Source organism: Diadema antillarum, unplaced genomic scaffold (assembly GCF_040938485.1).
Source record: "Diadema antillarum isolate AM-2024a unplaced genomic scaffold, OU_Dant_1.0 scf00000171, whole genome shotgun sequence".
NCBI classification, from domain to species: domain Eukaryota; kingdom Metazoa; phylum Echinodermata; class Echinoidea; order Diadematoida; family Diadematidae; genus Diadema; species Diadema antillarum.
Window position 1 is genome coordinate 195,776 of NW_027271060.1, and position 25,301 is coordinate 221,076.

Consider the following 25,301-nt stretch of genomic DNA (forward strand, 5'->3'; position numbering starts at 1 on the left):
TGTGTGCTGCTTTTAAATCAAACTTTGCAGACTTTATACTGAGTGAACTGCAAGTCATTACACACCTACACAAAGGCATGCATGAAGTGTTGCGAGTATCATACTAGTGGCCTTATTTTAAAGGGATCGTATAGTTTTGGTTGCAACCTACTCAGTAATTTCAGGTTTCTAACATTTTTTGGTGAGACAATGAGAAACCTCTTATGAAATCTGAAAGAGCATGTAATTCTATGAGGAATTCAACGTTTATTTGATGAAAATTGGTTTTGAAATGGCTGAGGTATCCAAAAAAGAGGAATTCTAATAAAGTGTGTTACTCACACTTTATTACAATCACTTTGTTGTACTTCGTTTTTGGATGTCTCAGTCATTCCAAACCCAATTCTCATCAAATAAACTTTGAATTCCTCTTAAAATGGTATGCTCTGTACTATATCATACATGTTTTCTTGGTGTCTCGCAAAAAGTTAAAAGCCCAATTCTCATCTCCACCAATACTGTACCATCCCTTTAAGCATGTGTAGGAAGTATGTGTTTATAAAGCAGACTACATACCAATAATTGTTAATGTGTGTGAAACTAGGTTCCTATATTGATGATGACAGTGCAAACCACTACTTTATTTTATACAGAGGTGATTCTTCTCTGGTAGTTGAACCTGTACACGGCAGCATTTATCTTCATTATCATTTTTTTTTTCCAGATTCATGGAAAATTGTATTATTTCACTCTGTGACAATCACATCTTACAATGTGCTAAAGCTTGCTGTCAAATGTTCAGTGTGTCTTTACCAAAAATGAAAGAAAGAAAAGAGCATGTTGTGTGTATTCATAGTGATGTATTTTGCAAGAGTAGAAACAGCAGACTAAAAAAATGCTATTTTGTATGCAAAGATGTCTAAACAAAAATATAGAAGTAAATTAATGACTTGTACAACTGTATAAGATATCCTTTTGACTGTACAAGGGTGGTACCATTTTGAAAAGCAACCAAATTTTTATTGTTGGTTGTTTGAACAAATTCATCTTTATCAGATATATCATAGAGAGGGAAATAAGAAATCATGCGTACATTATTATTCTTCCCACAGACATGCACATAAATTATATTTTTTACAAGCGTCAAATCTGTTTTGAAATTACCAAATGTGTGTCTATTCACTTGTATAAGAGAGTGTCAAAACCCTTGCAGCGAGCCTGTGTAAAAAAAAAAACCAACCAAACAAACAAACAAACAAAAACAAAGACATGGCAACTTGGGTTTCCTGTATAATACCATCACATCTCATATCAAGAAAAAAAAAAGTAACAGTACCAATGCATGTAGAGATATCTTCTACGATGACGACGACGATGACGACAGCGACAACAACAAACAAACAAACAAAAACAACAACAACATTGTGTGGTTATAGCGTGTTTCTGTGATACAGGATCTAAGTTGGGATAGTGAATACATGACCACCATGATTCTATTAAATAAGATGATCAGCATTTTACTGACTGCCAGTCTAGGGATGGTGAAAGATAGGTTAAGCTTGAACACTGTCATAGCAACAGCCTAGGCTATCTGTGAAAGTTTCCAACTTGGAAAATCTTTGTGTAATGTCTGCAGTATTATTTCTAGCGCATTTGATGTTATTCGTGTCATTCACAGTATAAGCTGTTGTTGTTTTCACATTGCTAGCTAGTGACTACTGCCTACACTTTGTGCCTATTGTGTTTACTAGAGGAAGAGAAATAAAGGGTGAATCCAAGTTAGTGTGCAGTTTGAGAGTGAACATCCAGTTTAGGCTGTTGTTACATTACAATCTTAGATGGTCCAGCCCATTGCTCATGTGTGCAAAACGTAAACATGAATTTTTTCTGTAACCTCACAACTTTTGTTGTTGTTGTCAATGGCAGTGTGAAAAGAAAGCTCAAACATCACTATTTAAATGTAACTGCATTTGCCAATGAAAATGGGCCATGCACCTGATTTTATTTATCATTCCTTATCACATGATTCTTAAATCATATTATGGTCTATCTATTAACATTAGAGGAAATTTTGCTCAGAGAGAAGCAGATAGGTGTACTATTTGTGTTTGTGGACTTCTTTGCATTCTTATCAGGATAAGGCACAAGTTGAAATTGTGAAATTGTGACTTCTTTCTGCCGCTGGAATTAGTGAAAGTGTTAATAGTTGACCATTTGATCAAACCCAATTCAAACAAATAATAATAATAATAGATATGACAGCAAAGACAATCGAGGTGGAGGATCTTCCCTCAAAGCCAAGCTTGATTGTAACAGCTTTTTTTAAGTGATCAGATAACATTTAAAATGTTGTATTATCATTTCTTGAAAGTAAACTCTTAAATATGATAACAGAGCTAATGTGTTTGAAGTGATGATGGTGATTCATATGGTCAAAAAAGAATAAAAAAAAATAAATCAAAAAAATTCAGAGTCGATTGATCTCCACGACACAAGCTTTTCTTCTGCCAATGGCATAGATAACGGGTCAAATTTAAGTCTAGCTCTGGGATGCTACTATGTGGAGAGCATTTTCTTTTCTTTTCTTGTTATGGATGTACTTCTACTTCTACCCAAGATTTTTGTTTGTTTGTTTCTTTCTTTCTTTCTTTCTTTGCATCCTGTCTGACTAAAAAGTACAAAAAAACCCCAAACAAAACACAAAAAGTTGATGTGGGTACACTGCCCTCGGCCAATGATGGTATATGACTGACCTAAGAATGGAACAAACCAAAATTACATGCTATGTCGGGTCATTGTATCCTCAGGAATGACGTGGAATTTGATCTGGAATCGTAGCATTTTTTTTTTTTTAAAGACGTTTAGTGTCAGATATGTATGTATTGGACTGCGTGGAGAAAATTGAAATAAAAGTGCTTCTAGACAGTCACATACTATGATATATTCTGACTTTGTTATTGTTTTTGAATGTGTGTGTGTGTGTGTGTGTGTGTGTGTGTGTGTGTGTGTCATAGATGTCAAGTTCAAAAAATTTTTATGAGTGAGATTTTCATGACTCAGCATCTCGGCTTCTAGAAACACCGGGTTTCTGGAAACCTGTTTAGGAAACCTGTTTTGGAAAGCACAAATTTGCAGCTTTCGAAAAGGCTTTCCGAAAAGGCTCTCAAAACAGCTTTGCGTTTATCGTCTCGTAAAAATTCCCTGAAAGCCGTTTGGAAAACCCGTTTCTGCCGAGAAAAAGAGTTGATAAATGCACACTACGTCTGCTACCCTCCACTTCAATCCACTCATTGTGTGATCTTTTCTGATGATGCTTGAATTTTCTCAACCCAGTCAGTGAATGAGTGTTCAATCCACCCCATACTGGTGACACAAACTCTTTTTAGCCAGTAGCTCATGATTCACTTATTGACCCTATCATGCTTCCCATTTGAACCTTGACCCCTTGACCCCTGAGAGGACAGCCCTGATATCTCATCTATTGTGGCTTTACTCGTTAACACTTGTTCATCTCACCCAAATCTATCATGCTTCTTCAAAGGTTTCTTTTTTTAAACATATTTTCAGGCAAATTAAATTTAAAATGTAATGGAGTTTTGCCCACTAGTACATGTATTGACCACATGCCTGTACATGTATAACCCTGAATTGTTTTTAGATTGATAGAATTCCACTGAATACTTCTTGAATGTTGTGTCAAATACGTTATATTTGTACAGTGCACTCCCGTTATAACGAACATGGTTACAATGAAATTCTGGTTACGATGAAGTAAAAATTCAGGCCGCAACATTGTCCACACTATGTATTTTTATCGTTTTTGTTCGGTTATAACAAAATTTCGATACACCGAAAGAAAACTGCCGGTCCCGAGGACTTCGTTATAACGGGAGCCCACTGTACAGTCATATATTCACATTGAGCCACAATGCCCTACATGAAGACCTTAGGTTCTATTGGTAGAGAGAGAAATACTGTATACGGCAAAATGTTTCGCGAGGTTTTTATTTTCACAAATTTTGTGCTATTTGCGAATTTAAAAACATGTGAAAATATGAACTCTGATCCCGACATGAATGTGTCGTGCATGCATACAATTCTCCGCTCATAACTGTAAACCACAACCGCAAATTTAACCAGGCGTGAATTTGTCAGGAAGTACCAATTCGCGAAAAAACTAGACTCGCTAAATATATGGCGTAAACAGTAATTCATGAGGATAAGTGGGTCTTTGGTAAACAGTCATTCCAAACACACCACCTCCCATGCCATTACACTGAAGAAGGGGCAACCTACTGTAAAAGTGGATATTTTCCAGACTAATTTTTCGCGCTTGGCCGCGAAAGAAGAGTTTCGTGTGTTTTTAATTCCACGGAATCAAGACATCATGCACAGGAACATATGGCAAGCAAAAATATTCGCGTGCTTTATTTTCGTGGTAGTTTCTGGTTTCGCGCGAAAATTTCAACACCGCAAAAATTTCCCCTTTTACAGTACCTGGAAACCTTTGCTTCAGAGGAGACAAACAGTGCTGCCACTACCAGAAACTAGAGCTCAGTTTCTTAGTGGACAACCACTGTTTATAATGTACTACAGTGCACTCCCGTTATAACGAAATGCTCGGGACCGGCAGTTTTCTTTCGTTATAACGAAATTTCGTTATAACCGAACAAATACAATATATAACGAGAACAAGGAAGCCAAGCATATATGATATTCTGTTTATTGAATACTCGTCATACACTGGAAAGCTATGTGAACAATAAAACAAATAGTTAATCTATTTCAGATTATTGTATTACAATAACGCAAATTCCCCTTGGAAACTGTGCGTGACACACCAAGCGAACACACAGTGATGTGACGCGTTCGCCCATGCAGAGACGCTGTAAATGCCTTGTTCCGCTACATATTTTCGAAAGCAATCTGCATTTCATTATAACGGAGCACATTTCTTTTGTTTTTCTTTGTCAGTGGTGCTCGGAAAAGACTTCGTTATAACGAAAATTTCGCTATAACTGTGTTCGTTATAAGCGAATTTTGTACCATAGACTTTAATGGCGATAATTTTGGGACCAGAAGTTTTACTTCGTTGTAACGAAATTTCGTTATAACCGTGTTCGTTGTAACGGGAGTGCACTGTAGTATCACTTCAGTAACCATGGCAGCAGCCAGGCACAAAGAAAAAGAAGGACCTGTGAGCGTTTTGGCCACTGCCATGGTAACATGATTATGTTCACTTTGGTGATTGCCCACCGTCTTTCACAAAAGAAGGGCTTTCACCGCCAATTTAAATACACTGCACAAACACCACAACCAGGTACAAGTACAATTCTTTGCCTCCAGTGTGGAGACTTAGTCCACATATGACAGCATTCACAAACACAACTACAAACGTGCCCACTCAAAAATAACGTCCACATTCTAGTTCATAAGAACCCACTCAGTCGTTAATCTCAGGTTAATGTCAGTCTCACTGTTGACATGTTTTACTTGGCAACCACAAACCAAAGCACTCTGGGAAAATGCAGTTTTCTGTGCAGCAACCAAGACCTGTCCTTACATACAGTATCAAGGTTTCCATAAACAGCAGTTGTTTTTCCCGTTGACTATTGGTAGATTTTAAAGCTTGAATAACACATCTGCACTCCTGCAAACACAAACACACAGACACAGCTTCCAGTAATAACGAAATCGAGTACAAAGGAACCATTTCATATTTGCTTTTTTTTGTTTCATTTGTTCTGCTCCAAAGAATTTATTTACATTTCACAAAAAGGTGTGTCTGCGGTCCATTTTCCGACAGCCAGGCACCCATTATATAGTTCATATCATTGTAACTTCATATCTCTCTCTCTCTCTTATTAAAAAAGTCTGCTACAAATATAAGACCCAGTACTGCCAACTGCCATTTAGTTTCACAATCTCAACAAAACGACAACATCGTCTTAAATTAAAACATTTCCTCTTCTTTTTTAAACAGACAAGAGACATGACGATTAACAAGAGTTACATCACTGGACAGAACCTGAAGGCAACTGATGCATGAATGTTTGCACCAATCCCGTTCCTTGGTTGTTGTTTTTTGTGAAAGTAAATGGCAGAGGGATTTTTTTGACATATGTCACATTATGAGAACCTCTTGAAATTGAAGATGCGAAGACAAGAAAAATGTGTCGGTTTATCGTTCCATCTCTACATTTGACTCACTCTCTCAGGATATACTCTGCAGTCTCCTCACACTGTAATTGTTAAAAAAAAAAAAAAAAGACAATTTTGTGATTCACAGTGAACCTAGCCGTGATGTGCAAATACTGTATTGATGAGGTGTTCCATTCACACCCAGTGCGACGGAACCTTTCGTTCGGCATCTATATCTAATGACTGCGCAATTACACATCATCCCCCAGCAGACATCGTACAGCCGTCGGACCGTTTCGTTTGCCCTTCAGCTGTGACGAATCAAACTTCTAATGGGACTATCATTTAAAATGCATCCTGATGCAATACAGGCTCAAAGAGCAATATCTATGGCCAAGTCGAAATATCGGGAATGAAAATAAAAACCGTCTGTAAAAAGTTCTGAATTGACCATCAAGTGAATTCAAACGAGAATCTGACTGGCAAATATTCAACTCAATAATATAATCCAACAATGATTTCAATTTCATTACTCTCTGTATCATTGGCAATAGGTAGACAAGGGTACTGAAAACATTACAACAAAAATTTGAAAAAAGGGGCACAGAAATATATTACAGGACAGGCACCTTTAAATACAAAATAATTCCACTACATTGTGTTTTGTATTACACTGGTAAACAAATGCTCAAATATTTTGCCACAAAGTGCAGACTAGCTGTACAAAGTTATACAGGTTTTGGTACACTCTGATATTTTACACACAGCATAATAACAAAACACATTGGCTTCTTCTCATATTTTTTCCTCTTTTTTTTTTTTCTTCTTTTTATTTTGTTTTGTACAGATAGTACAGGACTGTAAGATCCAATGATTACACAGCTCCAATCATTTCTGGCATTCACAATTTGAAATAAAACACGCATTACAATAACACCAATACACTGGTATCAAACACAAATGTAATGTAAAGCACTCACTGAGCAAAAGCTTAGAGAGAAAGATAAATAGATTAGAATGAAAAGATTGATAGAACAGGACAGACAGATAGATAGATAGATAGATAGATAGATAGATAGATAGATAGATAGATAGATAGATAGATAGATAGATAGAGAGAGAGATAGAGAGATAAAGAGATAGAGAGATAGGTAGATAGAGATAGGACAGATAGATAGACAAGGGATAGGGTAAAAATAAAATTTGTATTAAATAAGCCACAGAGCACAGACGGGAAAAATCAGTGGTAATCGCATCTTCCATTTGTGCTTTAAACTTGGAATGCATTTTTGTGTATTACATCTACCTATATTGTCTGGAGAACGGGTGACAAGGAGCCAAGTAAAATAGTTGAAAACATGACACTTGTAAACTACGTGCATATCAGAGTCCTGCCTATCTTTAGAGGCAAGACACCAAGTCAGCGCCAATGATAAAACATACAAGCAACAACACCCAAGCTCAACTATTAGTGACTTTCATGATGACACAAGCCCAGCTCTCTGTGAAATGCAGTGAAAACAAATGGGTGACTTGGACATGCAAGCACTGTGTCCACAAGGGAGGCAATCGTGCCCAGGACTTGGTTTGAAAAATGGCCAATTTTACGGCCAAAATTATCATCTCAAATGTTGTTGAATTTTGGTGCTGCCCCTGTATTCATCAACGGCTTTACTTTGCACAATGCAAGAGTGAGTATGTGCGTGTGTGTGCGTATACGCATGGGTGAAGAAATAGGGGAAGATGCAGAGGATCGTCAGGAGGTATGATTACAGGCTTGACCTGGAGTTTATGCAAGGAATGTCAAGAATGAAATCCACTCATTGCTCATGTGCATTACACACCTGTCAAACAAATATCAGTTTCACGGTGTATGGAAGCTGATCTTGAATTTACAACACGAGTTCCGTTTGTATAAACCATCTGCCAAGCATGATGTACAGAGCAACACCGAATGAGTTCTTGGTGACATATTATCATTTGGCTTCACATCTGAACTTTCAATACCTGGTTATCATGCGCGAAACAGGTGTGGAGGTAGCGCTGAACTCGTTTTGTACCGCAACTCACATACTGTATACACCAAATATTTCGCGAGGTTTTTATTTTCGCGAATTTCACGAGTCAGCTGCTATTCGCGAAATTAAAAACGCGCGAAAATATTGACTCTGATCCTGATATGAATGTGACGTATGCGTACACATTTCTCCGTTCAGTACAGGACTCCACAATCGCGAACTTAACCACTCGCGATATTGTCGGAAAGTCTCGATTCGCAAAAATCTAGACTTGCGAAATATATGGCGTATACAGTAGCTTACAGCAAATATGTGACTGCGTAATCCCCCTTAATTACCTATGCAAGTACAAATGGCACCAAATATTTTGAAAAGCTCGGATCACACTACATTGCATATCATCTGCAAGAATGGTGCAAGGAAATGTGTGCCTGCCTCTAAACTAAAACAATCAGATTTTGTTATGAACAAAAGCATGAGTAAATGAAATCCCTCAACAATTTCACTATCATTGCATATACAGACATATGGGCATACAAACAATGACACACACACATGCACACACACACACACACACACACCCTACACACACAAATTCACATCCACAGAGGGAACCCTGCAATTGCAAAGCCATGTCCAAAACTGATGAGCATCTGATACTGGGGACAAACATGTGCGTCACTCTGAAAAGAGTCAGCAAACATCCTGCCAACTTGTGTCCGTTCGCACTGCAGAGCTTGGGCATTGATGGGGGTGTCTGGAGTCATCAAATCACCCCTAAAGTTTTCCTGAGATACGGTGCAGCATAGAGTCTGAGGAGGAGGGGGAAAGAACCATGTCACACGACAACCCAGTCCTGGCGGATCTATCTTCCACACATACTTGCACACTTCGGTTGGTTTGCTCCGACGGTCCACTCAACGCAGGGAAAGCGGACTTTGCACACAAGTTGTTGCCGCTTCAACCAACCATCTCCTTCCCCTGGAGCGGGCAGTAAATCGCACCACAACGAACAATGCCATCCGGGTACCAATAGCACGGTGTCACTTCTCACAGGAAACAGCATGTCTTAAAAGATATGTCGTCAAAATAAAAACAACGTCTCAATGCTGATGCTACAATTTAAAAAACAAAACAAAAAGACAAGATTTGCCATCTCCGTCAATAAAAAGAAAATTTGAGTAAAATACAGCAACACAAGCAGCCAATTTTCACACGCGACACACAGTTGCATAATCCATGCTGACAACCACTGCTTACAGGGTGGGAAGTGAGACGGACGGGGAGGTGGGGAAGAGGGGAGGAGAGAGGTAGTGATGACACCAGGCCTCTAGCTACCCTCAGTTGGCTCAAGCAATGCATCCTCTGATGGATCCAGCCCTTGTTTACTACCCAAGACTGGGCCTCATCTTGTTGATAGGACAATTTCTGGCATTGGGCACGAAGGTTTACAGAAACCCCCCGGGGCTTCACCAGCGGGTGCTCCACCTCTCTCAGAGGGCTAACAGGACCTAAACTTAACACATCTTTCGTTCTGCGAGCTGAGGGGGACCAAATCCCTCCCAGCTGACATGCACTACTGAAAGCAACTAAAAGGGAAAAAGGAGATTGACAACAGCAGACTGGCACAGATGGATGTTGGCTTGTGGTCAGTCTCTCGCTCTCTCTCTCGCTCCCTCTCTGTGTTGTCTTTCGCTCGTTCTCTCTCTCTCTCTCGCTCGCTCCCTCTGCTATGTGGGCGTGCATCCACCCGTGGCTGACCGGCCGGCAGGTCCGTTTGCAGAGACTCAAGGCATTGTTGACTGGTTTTTTGAAGGACGGGTTGACTGAATGGGATGCTGCTATAAGAGACGAGCCCTCTTCAGTGGGGGGTGGTCCTCTGCATCGTCGTCCTCGTCGGAATCCTCATCGGGGTAATCTACTAATCCCACTAATCCTCCCTGCAAGAGGAAAAAACAAGAGATAGACACACGTTCTTATTGTTACAGAGTCTGAAAAGTCTGAAAAAATGTGAAACATCTGAAAAATGGTCCTAAATGCATTAATCTGTGAACATTTCAATGCATTTCAACTGTCAAAAAGTCTGGTAAGTGGGTTTGGGGCAGAGTAAAAAAGTCTGAAATCAACTGTCACATCCCTGTAACAAGCCAGTACATCCAGTACAAGCACGTGCCAGAAAAATCAACCGAGTACTGTTGATGCACAAATTTTCACGGTGCATTAATTTTCGTGTATTTTGCGCTACTTTTGGCTAACGCGAATTCTAAAACCTGCGAAAATATCGTCACGATTTTCTCTGCACATTTTGAATGGGTTGAAAATCGTGCAGCATGAATTCAAGAACCCACAAATATGTGTTTGAGCCACTCAGCGCGAAAAATCAATGGCACGAATATATGGATGTTTACGGTATCAATAATCTTCTTTTCCAGAGAGTGTTACCCTTCACTGTCATTAGCTCATAATCCAGAATTGATGTCATCTTATACTACATGGAATTATAAATTTCATGCATACCCTTGAGAATGGCAAGGGAAACTAGAAATATCCCTGACGGTGATTAATAGTCCTACCTAGTACTTCTGTACTGATACACTGCAAAGAATAACAAACAGAAACTAATGTGCTGTTACCATGGCAACATATTTTGCACTCCTGTTGAAAAATGCATTCTCAACACCTTTACATTGCAGTCAATATGGGTGCCAAATTTTGTTTGTATTGCTTGAAAACTGGAGAAGTAGTTACAATCCACAAAATTTATGACAGGTCACCTGCCCAAACACCCATCTGACTACACGCTGACCCCTATATACCCCTTCAAACTCTGTTACGCAGCGGTATAACTATGTATAGTCTGACTGCTGCATCTGTTGGAAACAACCCAGTGCGAGGCAAACCTCCTACAATTTCTACGCACCTTTGTTGCCACACTGTTCGCTTTCACTTCCGGCGAAGGTGTACCCGTTAACTTCTTGGCGACGCTATTAGTCTCAGAGTCCGAAGCAAGCTTTTTGAGGGGTGGGGTGTTGACCACATTGGACGACGGGATGGGGACAGGGCTGCTGGGCCTGTTGGGTAGTGTGGACGCCCTCTTAGGACTGTTCCCTGAAGCTGGTCTGAGGGGTGTGTCTACCCTCCCATTGCTGGTGCCCAAGTCAGGCCGGTTCAAGAGTGGGTTTTCTACAGACGATGACATGAAATGATCACATTAGCCACGACAGTTTAGTTTTTTGTGTTTTTTAAAAAGCAACCATCCTGCACATGAAAACAAAATGACAAGTGAGTTTACTGCAATGAGTTGTACAATGGTATGGTGTGCAGACTTAAGAAAACACTGCATACAGAAAGTTCAGGCAGCTAAAAGGACACAAGTGAGAAGCAGGTAAGCTGGCCTTACTTACACAATCATTTACAGATAGCAAAGATATGAATTGGGACAAATGACGAGAAATATGATGAATGCCACCGATCCATTTCTGCTCCACAATAAATAAAACTCACAAAGAAAAATGTCAGAGATCCAATATCACCCTGCAGAATAAAATTATTGCAAGACCATAGTGAGTTATGCATCAATAGCTGTCAGGTGGAGTAAGCCAGCAGGCATTCACACCATCCACCTGTCTCACCTTTCTTGTTGCCGATAATCCTGCCCGTGTCTTCCACATCATCAATCACATCGTCGCACAGCTTGGCCGACCGGAAGGCACTGTCCACAACCGGCACCACTGCCTCCGAGTCCTCACCGTCTTCATCCTGGTCAAACCACAGCTCCTCCTCTTCCTCCATCTCCCTGGGGTCCCGCCGAAACCGACTGTTCTGCAGTATGCTTGCATGCCTCAAGCTGCAAAGGTGACGTGCACAAGAACACATGCAATGTAATAAACAGGTGGCATACACATTAGGCAAATTAACCCATTCAACCAATCGTTGTACCGTTCATCATTGTATTTCAGCATGTAACAAACCTACAGAAACCACCACTTAACATCACTGTCTTTCATTCTATTGTCATAACCTTGATTGCCTGCCTACCCTGAATTCTATAGAGATCTGCATTGTTACTACTCCTGATCTCAGCCCAATTAGGACAACTAAAAACAGGAATCATCAACTCCCGACCCCAATCCGTACAATAAAATGTGTACGAAGTAATGTAACTAATGGGGTGGGGGGGGGGGGGAATTCCATACCAATGATGATGTAACTAACTGATATATGCATCACTGTCATCACTTGGGGGTTAAGAGTAATAATACCTGTACCAGAGCCCTATCTCACATATAGTACAAAGTGTGATGTCCTGGCCATTCATCATCACCGAAACTGGTCCTAAACAACTTCACCGCGCCCAAGTGTTTATGTCCACACCTGGTTTCAATCAAAGCTTTAACACAAGATAGTGAAAATATCACTTCGGTACTCTATACCAGGAACAAGCAAGCTTTCTGTCAGTGCCTTACTCACTTGTCAAGATTTGGCTTGGTGTTTATCCTGTCCATGTACTGCTCATACTTGACTTTGAGCCCCTTGAAGGTGGCCACGTAGTCCACATCCTTCAGCTCCTCCCCGTGTTTCTCCACGATGTGTGTCAGTAGCATCTTGATGCCCTCCTACATGACATGGGGAGAGAGGAGATGGGAATGTAAGGCTACGGCTAGGAACAGAGAAAACGACGTAGTGAGGACAGTGGCGCAAGAATTGGCCTCTCCGTTAAGGTCTGACCAAAGCACAAGCAGAACTTATTATCCAAATGAACTCCTAGAATTCAGTGAGGAGGACTTGCTTTCTTCGCACACTCAAACTGTAAATGAGATTACTTCACAGTCTAGATGTACTCATGAGAGTTCATTATCTTGCCATCCCCAATGTGCTCAAAAATTCAGTGAGGGCTTGTTTTCCTAATGCACTTCATAGTAAACTGAGAACTTGCTTTCCTAATACACTCTAAATAAGATTACCTTACAATCCTAGTGTACTAAAAAATAAAAAGGACTTGCAGTCGTTTCTTAGACTAAGACTTTAGATGAGAAAAACTTACTATCCTGATGTACTCAAAGAGTTCAATGAGAGCAGAGTTCAGGAGGTTGTACTTCGGTCCATTGGCCATGAATGACACTACGAGTGGTCGAAAGAGGTTTCCCTTCACGATGTACCGGTCATAGAAGTCGTCCCTCATTGCAACAACTTTTCGAAAAAAGCGGACAGCACCTGCAGAATTCAAAGAGGAGGAGTGATACGTTACGTACTGGGCATCGTTTTCAGTTTGTGGGAAGAGAGCATTCCATCCATGAAGTGCGGCCCATTTATGTTAATTCCAATCTTCAGACTTTATTTCTCCAGTGTCAGAAAATACACAGCAAGCATATCTCAAGTGCAGCTTACGAAAAGGGCAAAGAATTTGCACTATGCATATGTTCAATGCAAGACTGCTTGTTACACAACCGATAATTTGTGTCACATTGAAAGTAAACTACATATGATGCAAAAATGTACTGACCAATCACTCCGTGAGAAATTGGATGCAGACTAGTCTCACAAAAAAGAACTTCAAAACAAAACATGGCACCCTTTACTACATCAAGCATTCATAGAACACAAACTTACATAGAACTAGTCTCACAAAAAAGAACTTCACAACAAAACATGGCACCCTTTACTACATCGTGCATTCATAGAACACAAACTTACATAGAACCAGGAACTGGTGAGAAGACTTGAGTAATACTAGTATCCTTCTCAGGAGGTCTTTGCTAATGATGTAGTTCTTGATGTGGTATGTATGATGCTCAACAGCAAATGTCAGTAACTCTAAGATCAAACTTAGCAGTTGTGACGTCTGATAGTCATCTACAGCACACAAAAGAAAGAAAATATAATTTCGAATGAAGTCGGAAGGCAATGCAGATTCACAGCTAACAGATAACATTTATGTGATCAGAAATTCTATCATTATCTTTGTCAGTGCAATGGCAGGCAGAGAGCTCAAAGACATACACAGGATTACAAACCAAATGCATCAATAAAACAACAAACTTCTGGGGGCATTATTCCCATCTGCCTTTAAACTTTCTGTACATACATGACCCAGGCATTCCTAGGAATACGAAAGACCTCCACTAGTGTATGAACGAAGGAAGGTGCATATAGTAAGCCACTTGAACACATGGTATGTAACAAAACTGACGGGTAATGTGGACCACCAACCTAATTTCAAAAATAAATGTAAACAATGACTTTAGAGGTCCCTATCTCTGCTCTGCCGTTGACATCACTGCCAGTTGGTGATCACTGATAGTGATCCTTCTGTCATCATTTGAGTCCAGCACTGTTAATTGTCTTTTGCCTGTTATCTTAGCAATTGTGGACAAAATTTTTGTAGCGTTTACTCTTCAAAATATGTATTTCGGCATTTTCTAAAACCTGTGGAAAATCAGCACAAAAGCAATTGGATACCTTGCCATCTCACAGAGGCTGGCTTCTAGCTTAAAACAAAACAAGAACAACAACCAAACCCAGACGACATACAACTTCAAAAGATGCCATGACACTATACTGCTTCACAGACAAAGACCATCTTCTGATGGGGTATTTCCACTTATTTTCTGAAAGAATTGACTTCTACTTCGCGTCAGTTGACTGCGCGCATTGTCTTGACATGAGGTAGTGGTTAGTTAGACAAGACTGAGGCACATTGTTAGAAAAACAGCTAAAAATCCACATTTTACCTTTGCTTGGTTTTTCCTCCGTCGTGTTGGCAAGGAGAGGAGCAGTGAGGACGTGCATACAGTGCTTGTAGAAAAACGTCAAGAATTCCGTCTTCTCCGTCTTCTGCAGCCAAGAATGAAGAAAATACTTGCAATGCCTTTTTATAATCATGCTCCATGGAAAATGCAACAAAACTGTTCACATCAATGATATTTCAGCACATCTGGCCAAGAGATGATTCAAAGAGCCAAAGTTCAATACATTTGCAAGGGTTGACACGTAACTCCTTGGACAAAATGTTTTTACCTACAAAGTGTTTCCCTAGCCACATACGTCTATATGGTTACCTAGCAATGCCAGGAGCATTGATAATGCTAGGGCACTCGGTTTTCACACCACAAAGTCTACGGTGGATATGTTAAGATGGTATCATTCTTATCACAGTATGGTAAAAACATTGCGACACACCTCTTTAGGCACCCTTCTCCTTACTAGCACATTTTATCAAACAGCTGGCATTTGGTACCAGAACGGAAAACACCAAAGTTAACTGAACCTTTTTACACATACAGCAATGACTGATGAATGAATATACTGTATACGCCAAATTAGCGAGTCTAAATTTTTGCAAATCGGAACTTCCCGACGATTTCGCGAGTGGTGAAATTCGAGATCATGGAGTCCTTGAACCGAATGGAGAAATGTATACACATACATACGTCACATTCATAGCTTGATCAGAGTCAATATTTTCGTGTCTTTGCGAATAGCACCTGACTCAGGAAATTCGCGAAAATAAGAACCTCGCGAAGTATTCAGCGTATACAGTATTCTTTCAACTCATTCTGGATCAATGAATAAGGCGTCCTCCTGTCATCAAAGTATAAAAGGTGGTAATTTATCATAAATATGGCCTGGGCATATTGTACTAAATGATAAATGTCTATTAGTCATCACTCAGTGCAAAGATGAATACCGTATTCTCCTGCAATAAGGCCGCATCTCCGCATACGCAGCACCCCGACATTGGCTACAAAAAGAAGAAAAAAAAAATCTTTCAAAACTTCAAAACTTTCAACCTTTTTTTTCTGAATTTTGAAAATAAACTTCTTATGTATTTCTACCTGGTTTTGGATGTTTCCAAATTCTTGTGCATGTGTGTGTGTGTGTGTGAGGGTGTGTGTGTGTTTTGTGTGTGTGTAATTCTAAGTTTTGACTGTATGAACACTGAATGACGCAAACCCCGTGTCCCATAATGTGAAGGAAAACTGAGTGGTGTGCTTGATGTTCATGAATGAATTTATGGAATAAATCTTTGTTGAAGAAGAGCGTACACGCTTGTCTTTACATTCACGCAGCTTGCTGTACATCAATAGCAGAGCATTGTGCAGCATGAGATTATTGTAATGCAGTGGCCAGGACAGCTCTGCGAAGCAACATGTTCGTGCTGCCCAAAAAATGGCACGGAAACAACAGCAGTTAGTAGGTGATGACAAAAAAAGTTGTCACTTTATTGCAAAACATAGCGTCGTTTATGAGATTGCTCAATTTCTTGTATGATATCGAGTTGCTCATTAGCACATTGCATAGTCCGTTACACGATTATATGTGTCGGTTCACCAGTTTATTCTCTTTAGATTGAACAGGCCATGATATGGTTGTGCTGGTGTATAGGCCACGCCCTGAGTTTATTACTTCTTTTTCGTAAAAAATTAGTGCAGCCTTAACGCCGGAGAATACAGTGACTTTTTTGAACGCTTACCACATTGCTGTAGTGATGAGGGTCACTATATGACAAATACTGGCCTTTTAACACAATTAGTTGATCATAATCTACTGCCAGGTCATGCACTTGTTCTTAATAATTTCCACCCTCCCCTCCTCCTTCAACATTCCAACATCACTTCAAAGATGTACTGCATTTAACATGGTAATCTGTTTACGTCATAACACCAGATGAATAGGGTCTTTTGTGAAATGCAAAACAAAAAGCTTCTCACCACTCCTGTTGCCATCATGTTTTCTGGATCCAGCAGCATCCGCAGGATGTTCATTAGTTGGAGAGCACTCCCGAGATCTGTGACATGAATGAAGTTAATGCATTTAATCTATATAATATAATCATATTCATTATTTGATCATAATACATATAAAAAATCTTAAAATATACACCAAGACTCGCGGTCTGTTCAAACCTCAGTTACCTCGAGGGAGCTGTGACTATACAGGCATCAGGCAAAACAGAGCAAACCAACCATGTGCTCTCCATTCCCTTTCTGCCCATTCACAGCATGTTAACTTAACCTGCTATACTAATCAGTACGTGTGTACATCATGACACGTTGCAGCTCCATACAAACTGGAAGAAGGGGGAGGGGAAAATTACACATGGAACAGTTGGCTTGGGTTATGCAGCGCTGCACACTGGCACTGGTCCGACGGTCCCTGACCAATAAATATCACTGGCAGACCAGTAACTTTTTCAGGAATTGAGTTTGACCAATAAAAAGTGGAAAACCTGGGTACCTACTGGTCCTACCTCTCTGCTGGACCAGTAGAAAAATGGGTTAGTGTGCAGCCCGGGTTTATGATATGATGTCTGGGTGGAGATGGGGAAGAGCATATGGACAAGACTTTCAATTATAAAGCCTGTTCATAATTAGCTAATGTGTCTTAGCTCCCACATGACATTTCTTTTTTCTCAGTTGGTCAAGCACTTCACTCATTTTCAAAGGGACGTGATGATAATACAAAAGCTTGTCACATGGGGACCTAAAAATTAATCTCAGGAATTCTTACTCAAATGTAGAATGAACTTCGGTAGACCAGGTGACCAGAATGGCAAGTCAATTAACACTTGGAGAAGCATTCATTTCATTGTTTTGCATTTCATGCATGAACAAATTTTTACTATCATCATTGCCAAATACTGAGCTTCATGAACACTCTGTCGCTGTCTAGAGGATGTGCTGGCAAGCATTACTCATAATTATTGCATTACATTACTATGAACATGTGAATGATGGTTGAATTGTGCATTGCAAAAAAAAAGGGTTGACAATAATTACTCAAGTTTTCTAGCACACAAAATCCTCTATCACATGTGAATAAGTAAACAATTCATTGCACATACGCAGGGCTGCACACTAACCCATTTTTTCTGCCGGTCCGGTAAATGCCCCGTTTTACCATTTTTTGCCGGTCGGAACAGAAAATTTACCGGTCAACAACAACAACCTAAAAAAACATTAAATGACTTGCTAACTTATTTTCTTGGTTTTTATGGACGTACCCCCCCCCCCCACCCATGTACATTTTACAGATTAATATATTTTTCATAACTTGCATTATTTATTGCACAAAAAAGATAGGAAAAAATAGAATGTTTGTTTGTGAACAGAATCAAAACAAAATCAGATTGTATCAAATGCGTTTGTGACTTTTTCTAAACATCGGCACACAAACTTGCTGCGTAACCTGCTCTTGGGTCAGTTGGATTGCGATGATTTAATGAATTATTTTAGCTGTGATATTTTCTGGTGCACACGCTACAAGGGTTCTTTATTTTTCTCCCGATAATCTATTCGCATTTGTGCATGCGTTCTTGAAAGGTACATGACATGCAGGGCCGAATTCGTGATCCTTTTTGCGCCCATTTCCACCTCAAATATTAGCGGGATTGTGACGATTTCATAAATTACTTCGGCTGTAATATTTTCTGATGCAAGCGCCAAAAGAGGTTGAAAATGTGTCCTTTATTTTTTCCCGACAAACTCTTCGAATTTCCTATTAAAAGTGCGTTCTTAAAAAGATGCACCACATGGCCGAATTCATGATACTTTTTTCGCCCATTTCTACCTCAAATATCAGCGGGATTGTGACGATTTCATAAATTACTTTGGCTGTAATCTTTTATGATGCACGTGCCAAAAGGGGTTGAACATGTGTCCTTTATTTTTTCCCAATAAACTCTTCGAATTTCGTAAGTGCGTTCTTACAGATGTTCCACACAGCCGAATTCATTGATACTTTTTGCGCCTATTTCTACCTCAAATATCAGCGGAATTGTGTGGCGATTTTCACGTATTACTTGGGAAGTAACTTTTTGTGATGCACGCACCAGCAAGAATGGTTGAAAATGCGTTCTTTACTTTTCTCCCCATAATCTCTTCGCATTCCGTACATGCGTTCTAAGACACGGCCGAATTCACGATCACTTTTGTGCTTATTTCTACTTCAAATATCAGCGGGATTGCGATGATTTCATGAATAACTTCAGCAGTAATCTTTTATGATAAACGCGCCAAAATGGGTTGAAAATGTGTTCTTTATTTTTCCCGGATAAACTCTTCGCATTTCGTAATGCGTTCTAAACAGATATACGACACGGCCAAAAATCATGATTCTTTTTGCGCCTATTGTTTCCTCAAACTTCAACGGGATTGCGATGATTTCATGAATTATTATTCGGCCGTAATCTTTATGATGCACGGGCCAAAAGGGGTTGAAAATGTGTGCTGCATTTTTTTAACCCAATAATCACTTCGCATTGCGTACATGCCTATACGACCGAATTCACGGTCCTTTTAGCGCCTATTTCTACATCAAATATCAGCGGGATTGCGATATGTCATTAATTATTTCGGCTGTAATCTTTTGTGATACATTCACCAGAAGGGTTGAAAATGCGTTCTTTATTTTTCTCCCGATAATTTCTTCATATTTGGCGTTTTCAAAATTATACATTGCATGCAGGGCCGAATTCGATATTCTTTTTGCGTCTATTATTGTTTACTCAAATTCCAACGGGATTGCGAAATTTTCATGAATTACTATTCGGCTGTAATTTATATGATGCAAGCGCCAAAAGGGGTGAAAATGTGTCCTTTATTTTTCTCCCGCTAATCTTTTCCCATTTGGTACATGCGTTCTTATCTACAAGGTATACGACACGGCCGAATTCACGATCCTTTTTGCGCCTATTTCTACCTCAAAATATCAGCGGGATTGTGGCGATTTCATGAATTACTTCGGATGTGATCTTTTGTAATACACGCACCAGAAGGGTAAAAATGTCTTTTTTATTTTTCTCCCGATAATCTCGTCGCATTTGTGTATGCGTTTTTGATAACCAAGACGGCATGCAGGACTGAATTCAAGATCCTTTTTTTTTTTTTTTTGCGCCTATTATTTCCTCAAATTTCAACGGGATTGCGTTGATTTCATGAATTGTTATTCGGCTGTAATCGTTTATGATGCACTCACCAAAATGTGTCCTTTATTTTTTTTCTTTTTCTCCTCTATAATCTCTTCGCATTTCGTACATTATCTTTTGGAAGATACGACGACGGCCGGTCGAATTCATGATCCTTTTTGGGACGATTTCTACCAGAAATATGTAAGCGGGACTGCCATGATTTCATGATTTTTTTTTCTCCCTAGTATTATCTCTTCACATTTTGTGCATGCGTTCTTAAAAAGTACACGGAAGGGCCAATTTCGTGATCCTTTTTGCGCCTATCTTCGTTATGAGAACATTCTGAGCGAATGAAAATATTAATTTGTGAAATGACTGTGCAAAATGAAAATAAATGCAATCAGATCCATTTACTGTATCGCTGAATATCGAATGCGTTTTTACTTTTTCTAAAAATCAACACAAGTAATTATTAGTTCTAACGTAACTGCCACGCTGCTGCGAAGCCGGGATCGGATCGATCTTGCGTTAAAAAATCATGAGTAAAATGACCCAGAAATGCGTGCGCTTCTTTCAATGCTTCTTGTCTGGCATGACCGCCGATTGCAAGCAAACGAGAAGCAGTTACACTGTACATGCTTTGCATCGTTTGCTTTGCATGTATTGCAGCATTGCATGGCAGTGCGTAAGCAGTGCCAAATGCGCAAGCGAGCGCGAATGTAACTGGTCGATTGCTAGTGCTCATAACTATGTTTACTGTACAAATTGCACCGGTAGACATAAACGAAAACTTGCGTAAAACTTGTTGAACAGTGCGATATCTTGCATTCTGTTTCTCCCTGATCGGGGCTGCTCTTTTCCTTTCTATTGACCCCACCAATGCTTTTTTTTTTTACTGGTCATGTCGGACCGGTAACTTGTGGATTTCCTGAAAAGTTACCGGTCCGACAGTGACTTTTACCGGTCTTGGACCGTCGGACCGGTGCCAGTGTGCAGCCCTGACATACGGATGTAATCTCTGTTCATATTCACTGCTCTATTTCCCCAATAACATTCACGATATACTACAAAATGTGAAGAGAAAGTGTCATAGTACAAATGCATCATGGCCACTTTAGACTTGTTTCATCCAGAAGAATATTATACTTGCTAAGATGTGTAAAAATCTATTTCTTGCAAAGCTAAAACAGATCTTATAACTTATCTGACATTGCACACAAAACAAAAGTAGCATTTTGGTGCTGTCCAACTTTACAGCCCAATATTTACACAGGACATGTACATTCATATTGGAATTTATCTGGGACACAGCCCCAAACAAACATGAACAAGGCCAAGGAAATGGGTTTTAGTACCCCTCTGCTGCTGCACAGACACACACACAAACACATTACACTGTTATAAATAACTGGACTTACCTGGATCTGTGTCGCAAATCATCTGCTCAATGACAAGGTTGATTAGAAGAACATCCTGCAGGGTAGGCAATAAATAGAGACAGGCGAAGGTCACACACACTTTTCTCTTCGCAATGGAACATGAATGTGACAGATACACGGCTGAACTGCACAGAGACAAGTGGCCCTCGAGAGCCCAAAAGTGTTGGCAAAATGCAATCATTTTGCAAACTGCACATTTGCTGACTCCTGTTACTCATAGAGGAGAGTTCATTCCCACTCAACTACAAAAGGAGAAAGCCAACTATTGCTGGCTGGTGCTTATTTGTTGGGGGGGGGGGGGGGAATCCATGAATAATATGATGGAAACTAAATACGAACAGTGACTGCAGAGGTACAGAGCACATAAAAAAGATGTAAATGCGACTTTACATGCATTTATACCAACTTTGGACATGTTTTTTGAACACCAGGGCCCCATTTCACAGAAAAGTTGATATGACAGCAACTCTTACTGGAATGGCAATTGTCATGGTAATGACAAGAATCCAGCTTCCTGACTGGCTGTTGCTATGGGAAGTTGTCATTCCAGCAAAGAGCTGCTACCGTAACATCTAATAGGAAACGTTGCCAAGACTTCTATGACCGGAGGAACAAATTCGTAGGCAATTACAGTTCGACAGGTCTATTTTAGAGTCCAGGTAAAAAATAGGGGTACACTAAAAGTCAGATGACAATCTTGCTCATGATATTGGTCTTATTACTCCTCACAAGTGCTGACTGACCTTTGTGGAAAATAAAACAAACACAGTTTTACATGTCACCACATTACAATCATCACTTCCCACACCACTTAAAACTTGAGCGTGGGTGCTACGTCTTTCATCCCGCATGTCAACTTGGCATTAACATTCCTACCCCGTATCATCTTCAGGCCTGAATGAAACATTCTCTGCAATACAACTTGGATGATGAGGTACATTACAATTACTGTTCATGGAAGTTTGCTCTATAAATCATGAAAGTTCCTTTCTTCCGGTGAACCCAAGCTTGAAATATCACTGGAAGGGTTCTGGGCTCCGCTGGCTTCCAACTCATTTCCTGCTATATGAATAATGTGCTGTTTGTTTGGTTTCATTTGGATATCTGTTTTGGTTTTAGGCAGTCAAATTCAGAACCACACATAATATTGCTTGTTCTTATCATCAAGAGCCAAATCAAATTTGCATACATCATCTGGCAGCCAGGACAGCCTAGGCTTTTTACCTTCTTGACTTACATTCCCTGGAGGGATTATTCAACATCAGATTTGCTTTGCTGCCTACTTAGCTCAAGAAATGAATGTAAGAAAACAGCTCTACCACTGACAAGGTGGCTTTCGCTGGTTTCGAAAATCTGCTCTAGGCAAGGAAGAAAGCATCGCAGCGATCAACTTACATCATCCGATGATGACCCTTCGTGCATAATGAATTCCCGCACCATGGAGGCATTGAAGCCAACGACCAAGGAGAAGATATCTATTGCTGCTTGCCTTACATCTGGGTCATCCATACCCTGTTGGGAGAGATGAAGGCATCGTTAGCCTAATTATCACTCATCACTGCCTGCATCAAAACAAGTATGGTGGCGGAATGTACGAACCAGAGCACACACAAGTGGCTTGTGTGTCTTGTGTGTCTATTTTAGAGTCACTATAGTTTGCTAGAATGCCCAGGAGCTGCTTCTCTTTGGCACAATGCCAAAGTTTACCTTGAGCAATACAATTGTTTATGATGTGCCAGAGGGGTTCAGTATCTAAACATGCTTGCTAGCAAAGGGGCATTGACAGAGAAGAATTAGAGCTTGGTCCACATTCCAGAAAACTACATCAAAGTAATGCTTTACTATCAGATCTGGCTAATAACCAATGAGGCATGTTAGGTATAGCTTCATATACTGCAACTGACTGACAAATTGCCCTAGGTGTATATCAACGTAAATAAGCACTGTACATAAGCAGCCACACATACTGCTGGAAATACTGTGAATCGACAATAATCTCACTTAGAAAATGGTAGGGATACACGACACAAATTGATACTCACCAACACTACTTCCAGGGCAGGAAGAATACCTAGACTTGATAACGTCTGCAGAGTCGTTGTTCAAGGAGAAACAAGTGAACAATAAGAGAAACAATCAAATGACACCGTAGATTTCCAAATCCCTGCATTATTTTACGCGACCGACATATTTCACAGCCCCTCCACGTCTACAAGACTAGAAAGGAATAGTGTAATCAGATGTTCACGTGAATATCTTCTCTCTTCAGATATGGCCACACTCAAGTAAAATTTAGAGTATATGTGTAGTGTGCTGTATCACAGGCAAAGACAGAATGTCAGCATATGAACACAAGGGTACATGTAGAAATCATGCCTGTAGAGAGCCATAGATTGCTAAGAATGACATTTGGAAATGCATCATAGGGTTTCACTGCGACATGACTGACAGAGCACAGAACACAAAGAGAGACATAACAGCCTCCTTTGACAATGATTGAGATGAAGCAGTTTTTTAATGTGCATGACCTTATGGGACAGGCCAGTATCCAAACAGGGCCTTACATGTAAGTCAGACATTTCATGAGACTTCATGGATGTGTATATGAACTGAAATACTCAATGGCTTAATATGAATATTTGTCCGAAATTTTAGTATCTTCTAACAAAACAACAAAATTGCCACTTGACATGTTCTCCTACCTTGAAGAAGCCCTCTCTGTTCTGGCAATTCTGCGCAAAGCAGCAGAATTCTTTCAGGAACAGGACGAGATCTCTCCGCCTCTTGTTATCTGTATTCTCGTTGATGAGTTGTGCAAACAGCTCGGGTAAGAACTTCTCGTCATCCTGGATGGAAAGATGGCAAAATCATATGAATCAAAACATCATCACAAGTCTGTCCACCATTCACCTCATTCCATCCACCATGAGTGACAATGTCACAGTATTACCAGACACTCCACTAGCTACATGGCTGGAAAGTAACACTTTTTAGCCAATGTTCGGTGACTTTATGGTCTTTGAACTAGAGAGATTTTGCCCCAAATAAAATCAGCTTTATAGTACCTCAAATAACAAACATTGCACATACTGATGTGCCATATATCACGACAAACCATTAAAGACTTTCTTCTGTTAATAAGATTTAAGGCATACTGATAGACAAATGAACAGACAAGCCAAATACACAATGCCATTACTGTTTAGGGTGGAGGCACTGAAGAAGAAGAAACGTCAGTATGAAGCGCCATATAAATGCAATTATTATTATTATTATTATTAAGAAATATGAATCAATGCGTAGAGGAAGTTAAACTTGACACATTAAGACTGAAATCTGATCTAAAGGAGCACAACAAGGTACACAATCTGAAAGATCTGTTTAATTACTCCAATTTAAAAACACAAATAATACAAATAACTCATAACTGAGTTTGAAGTACTTCCTGATACTCAAGCCTCACATGAATGGCCGATTGTAGGAATTGGCACCATTCTACATATCATTTTACTCATCAGGTATCAGGTAACTGATCAATAAAGCTGAATGCTATGCTTCCTTCTGCAGCAAACATATTTTTAGACATAACTCCTTCATTCACTTAAGGCAATCAAACAGACAGATAAATGTACCATCAATTGAGTAAACACCATGAACTAACAGGGACTATAGTTCAATATCTTAACTGTGATGATTAAAGTGTTCAGTTGATCTCCAAACACTACCACTCAGGCAGGGCTCAATGAATCTCTAAAAACTGCACAGTTGAGGTGATACTGAAATTTTGTATGCCAAGCTCACCTACACTCCCCCCGT

General features: G+C 39.9%; 1 protein-coding gene across 2 annotated transcripts in view; it reads right to left on the reverse strand.

Annotated features, from left to right (window-relative positions):
• Positions 1–9,556: 9,556 nt before the first annotated feature.
• The window catches only part of LOC139722775 (serine/threonine-protein phosphatase 4 regulatory subunit 3-like), a 41,029-nt gene continuing 25,284 nt past the window's right edge, over positions 9,557–25,301 (reverse strand). The window contains exons 5-16 of one of the 2 annotated variants that reach the window (XM_071634062.1): positions 24,188–24,331; positions 23,528–23,572; positions 22,881–22,997; positions 21,465–21,519; positions 16,850–16,926; positions 14,870–14,969; positions 13,833–13,991; positions 13,183–13,352; positions 12,609–12,754; positions 11,771–11,985; positions 11,059–11,321; positions 9,557–10,078 (exon numbers count right to left, since the gene is read on the reverse strand). In XM_071634062.1, the coding sequence (XP_071490163.1) occupies positions 9,980–10,078; positions 11,059–11,321; positions 11,771–11,985; positions 12,609–12,754; positions 13,183–13,352; positions 13,833–13,991; positions 14,870–14,969; positions 16,850–16,926; positions 21,465–21,519; positions 22,881–22,997; positions 23,528–23,572; positions 24,188–24,331 (1,590 nt within the window). In that variant the 3' untranslated portion in view covers positions 9,557–9,979. Of the gene's footprint in view, positions 10,079–11,058; positions 11,322–11,770; positions 11,986–12,608; positions 12,755–13,182; positions 13,353–13,832; positions 13,992–14,869; positions 14,973–16,849; positions 16,927–21,464; positions 21,520–22,880; positions 22,998–23,527; positions 23,573–24,187; positions 24,332–25,301 lie in introns of both variants that reach the window. The other variant, XM_071634061.1, reaches the window with a different exon arrangement.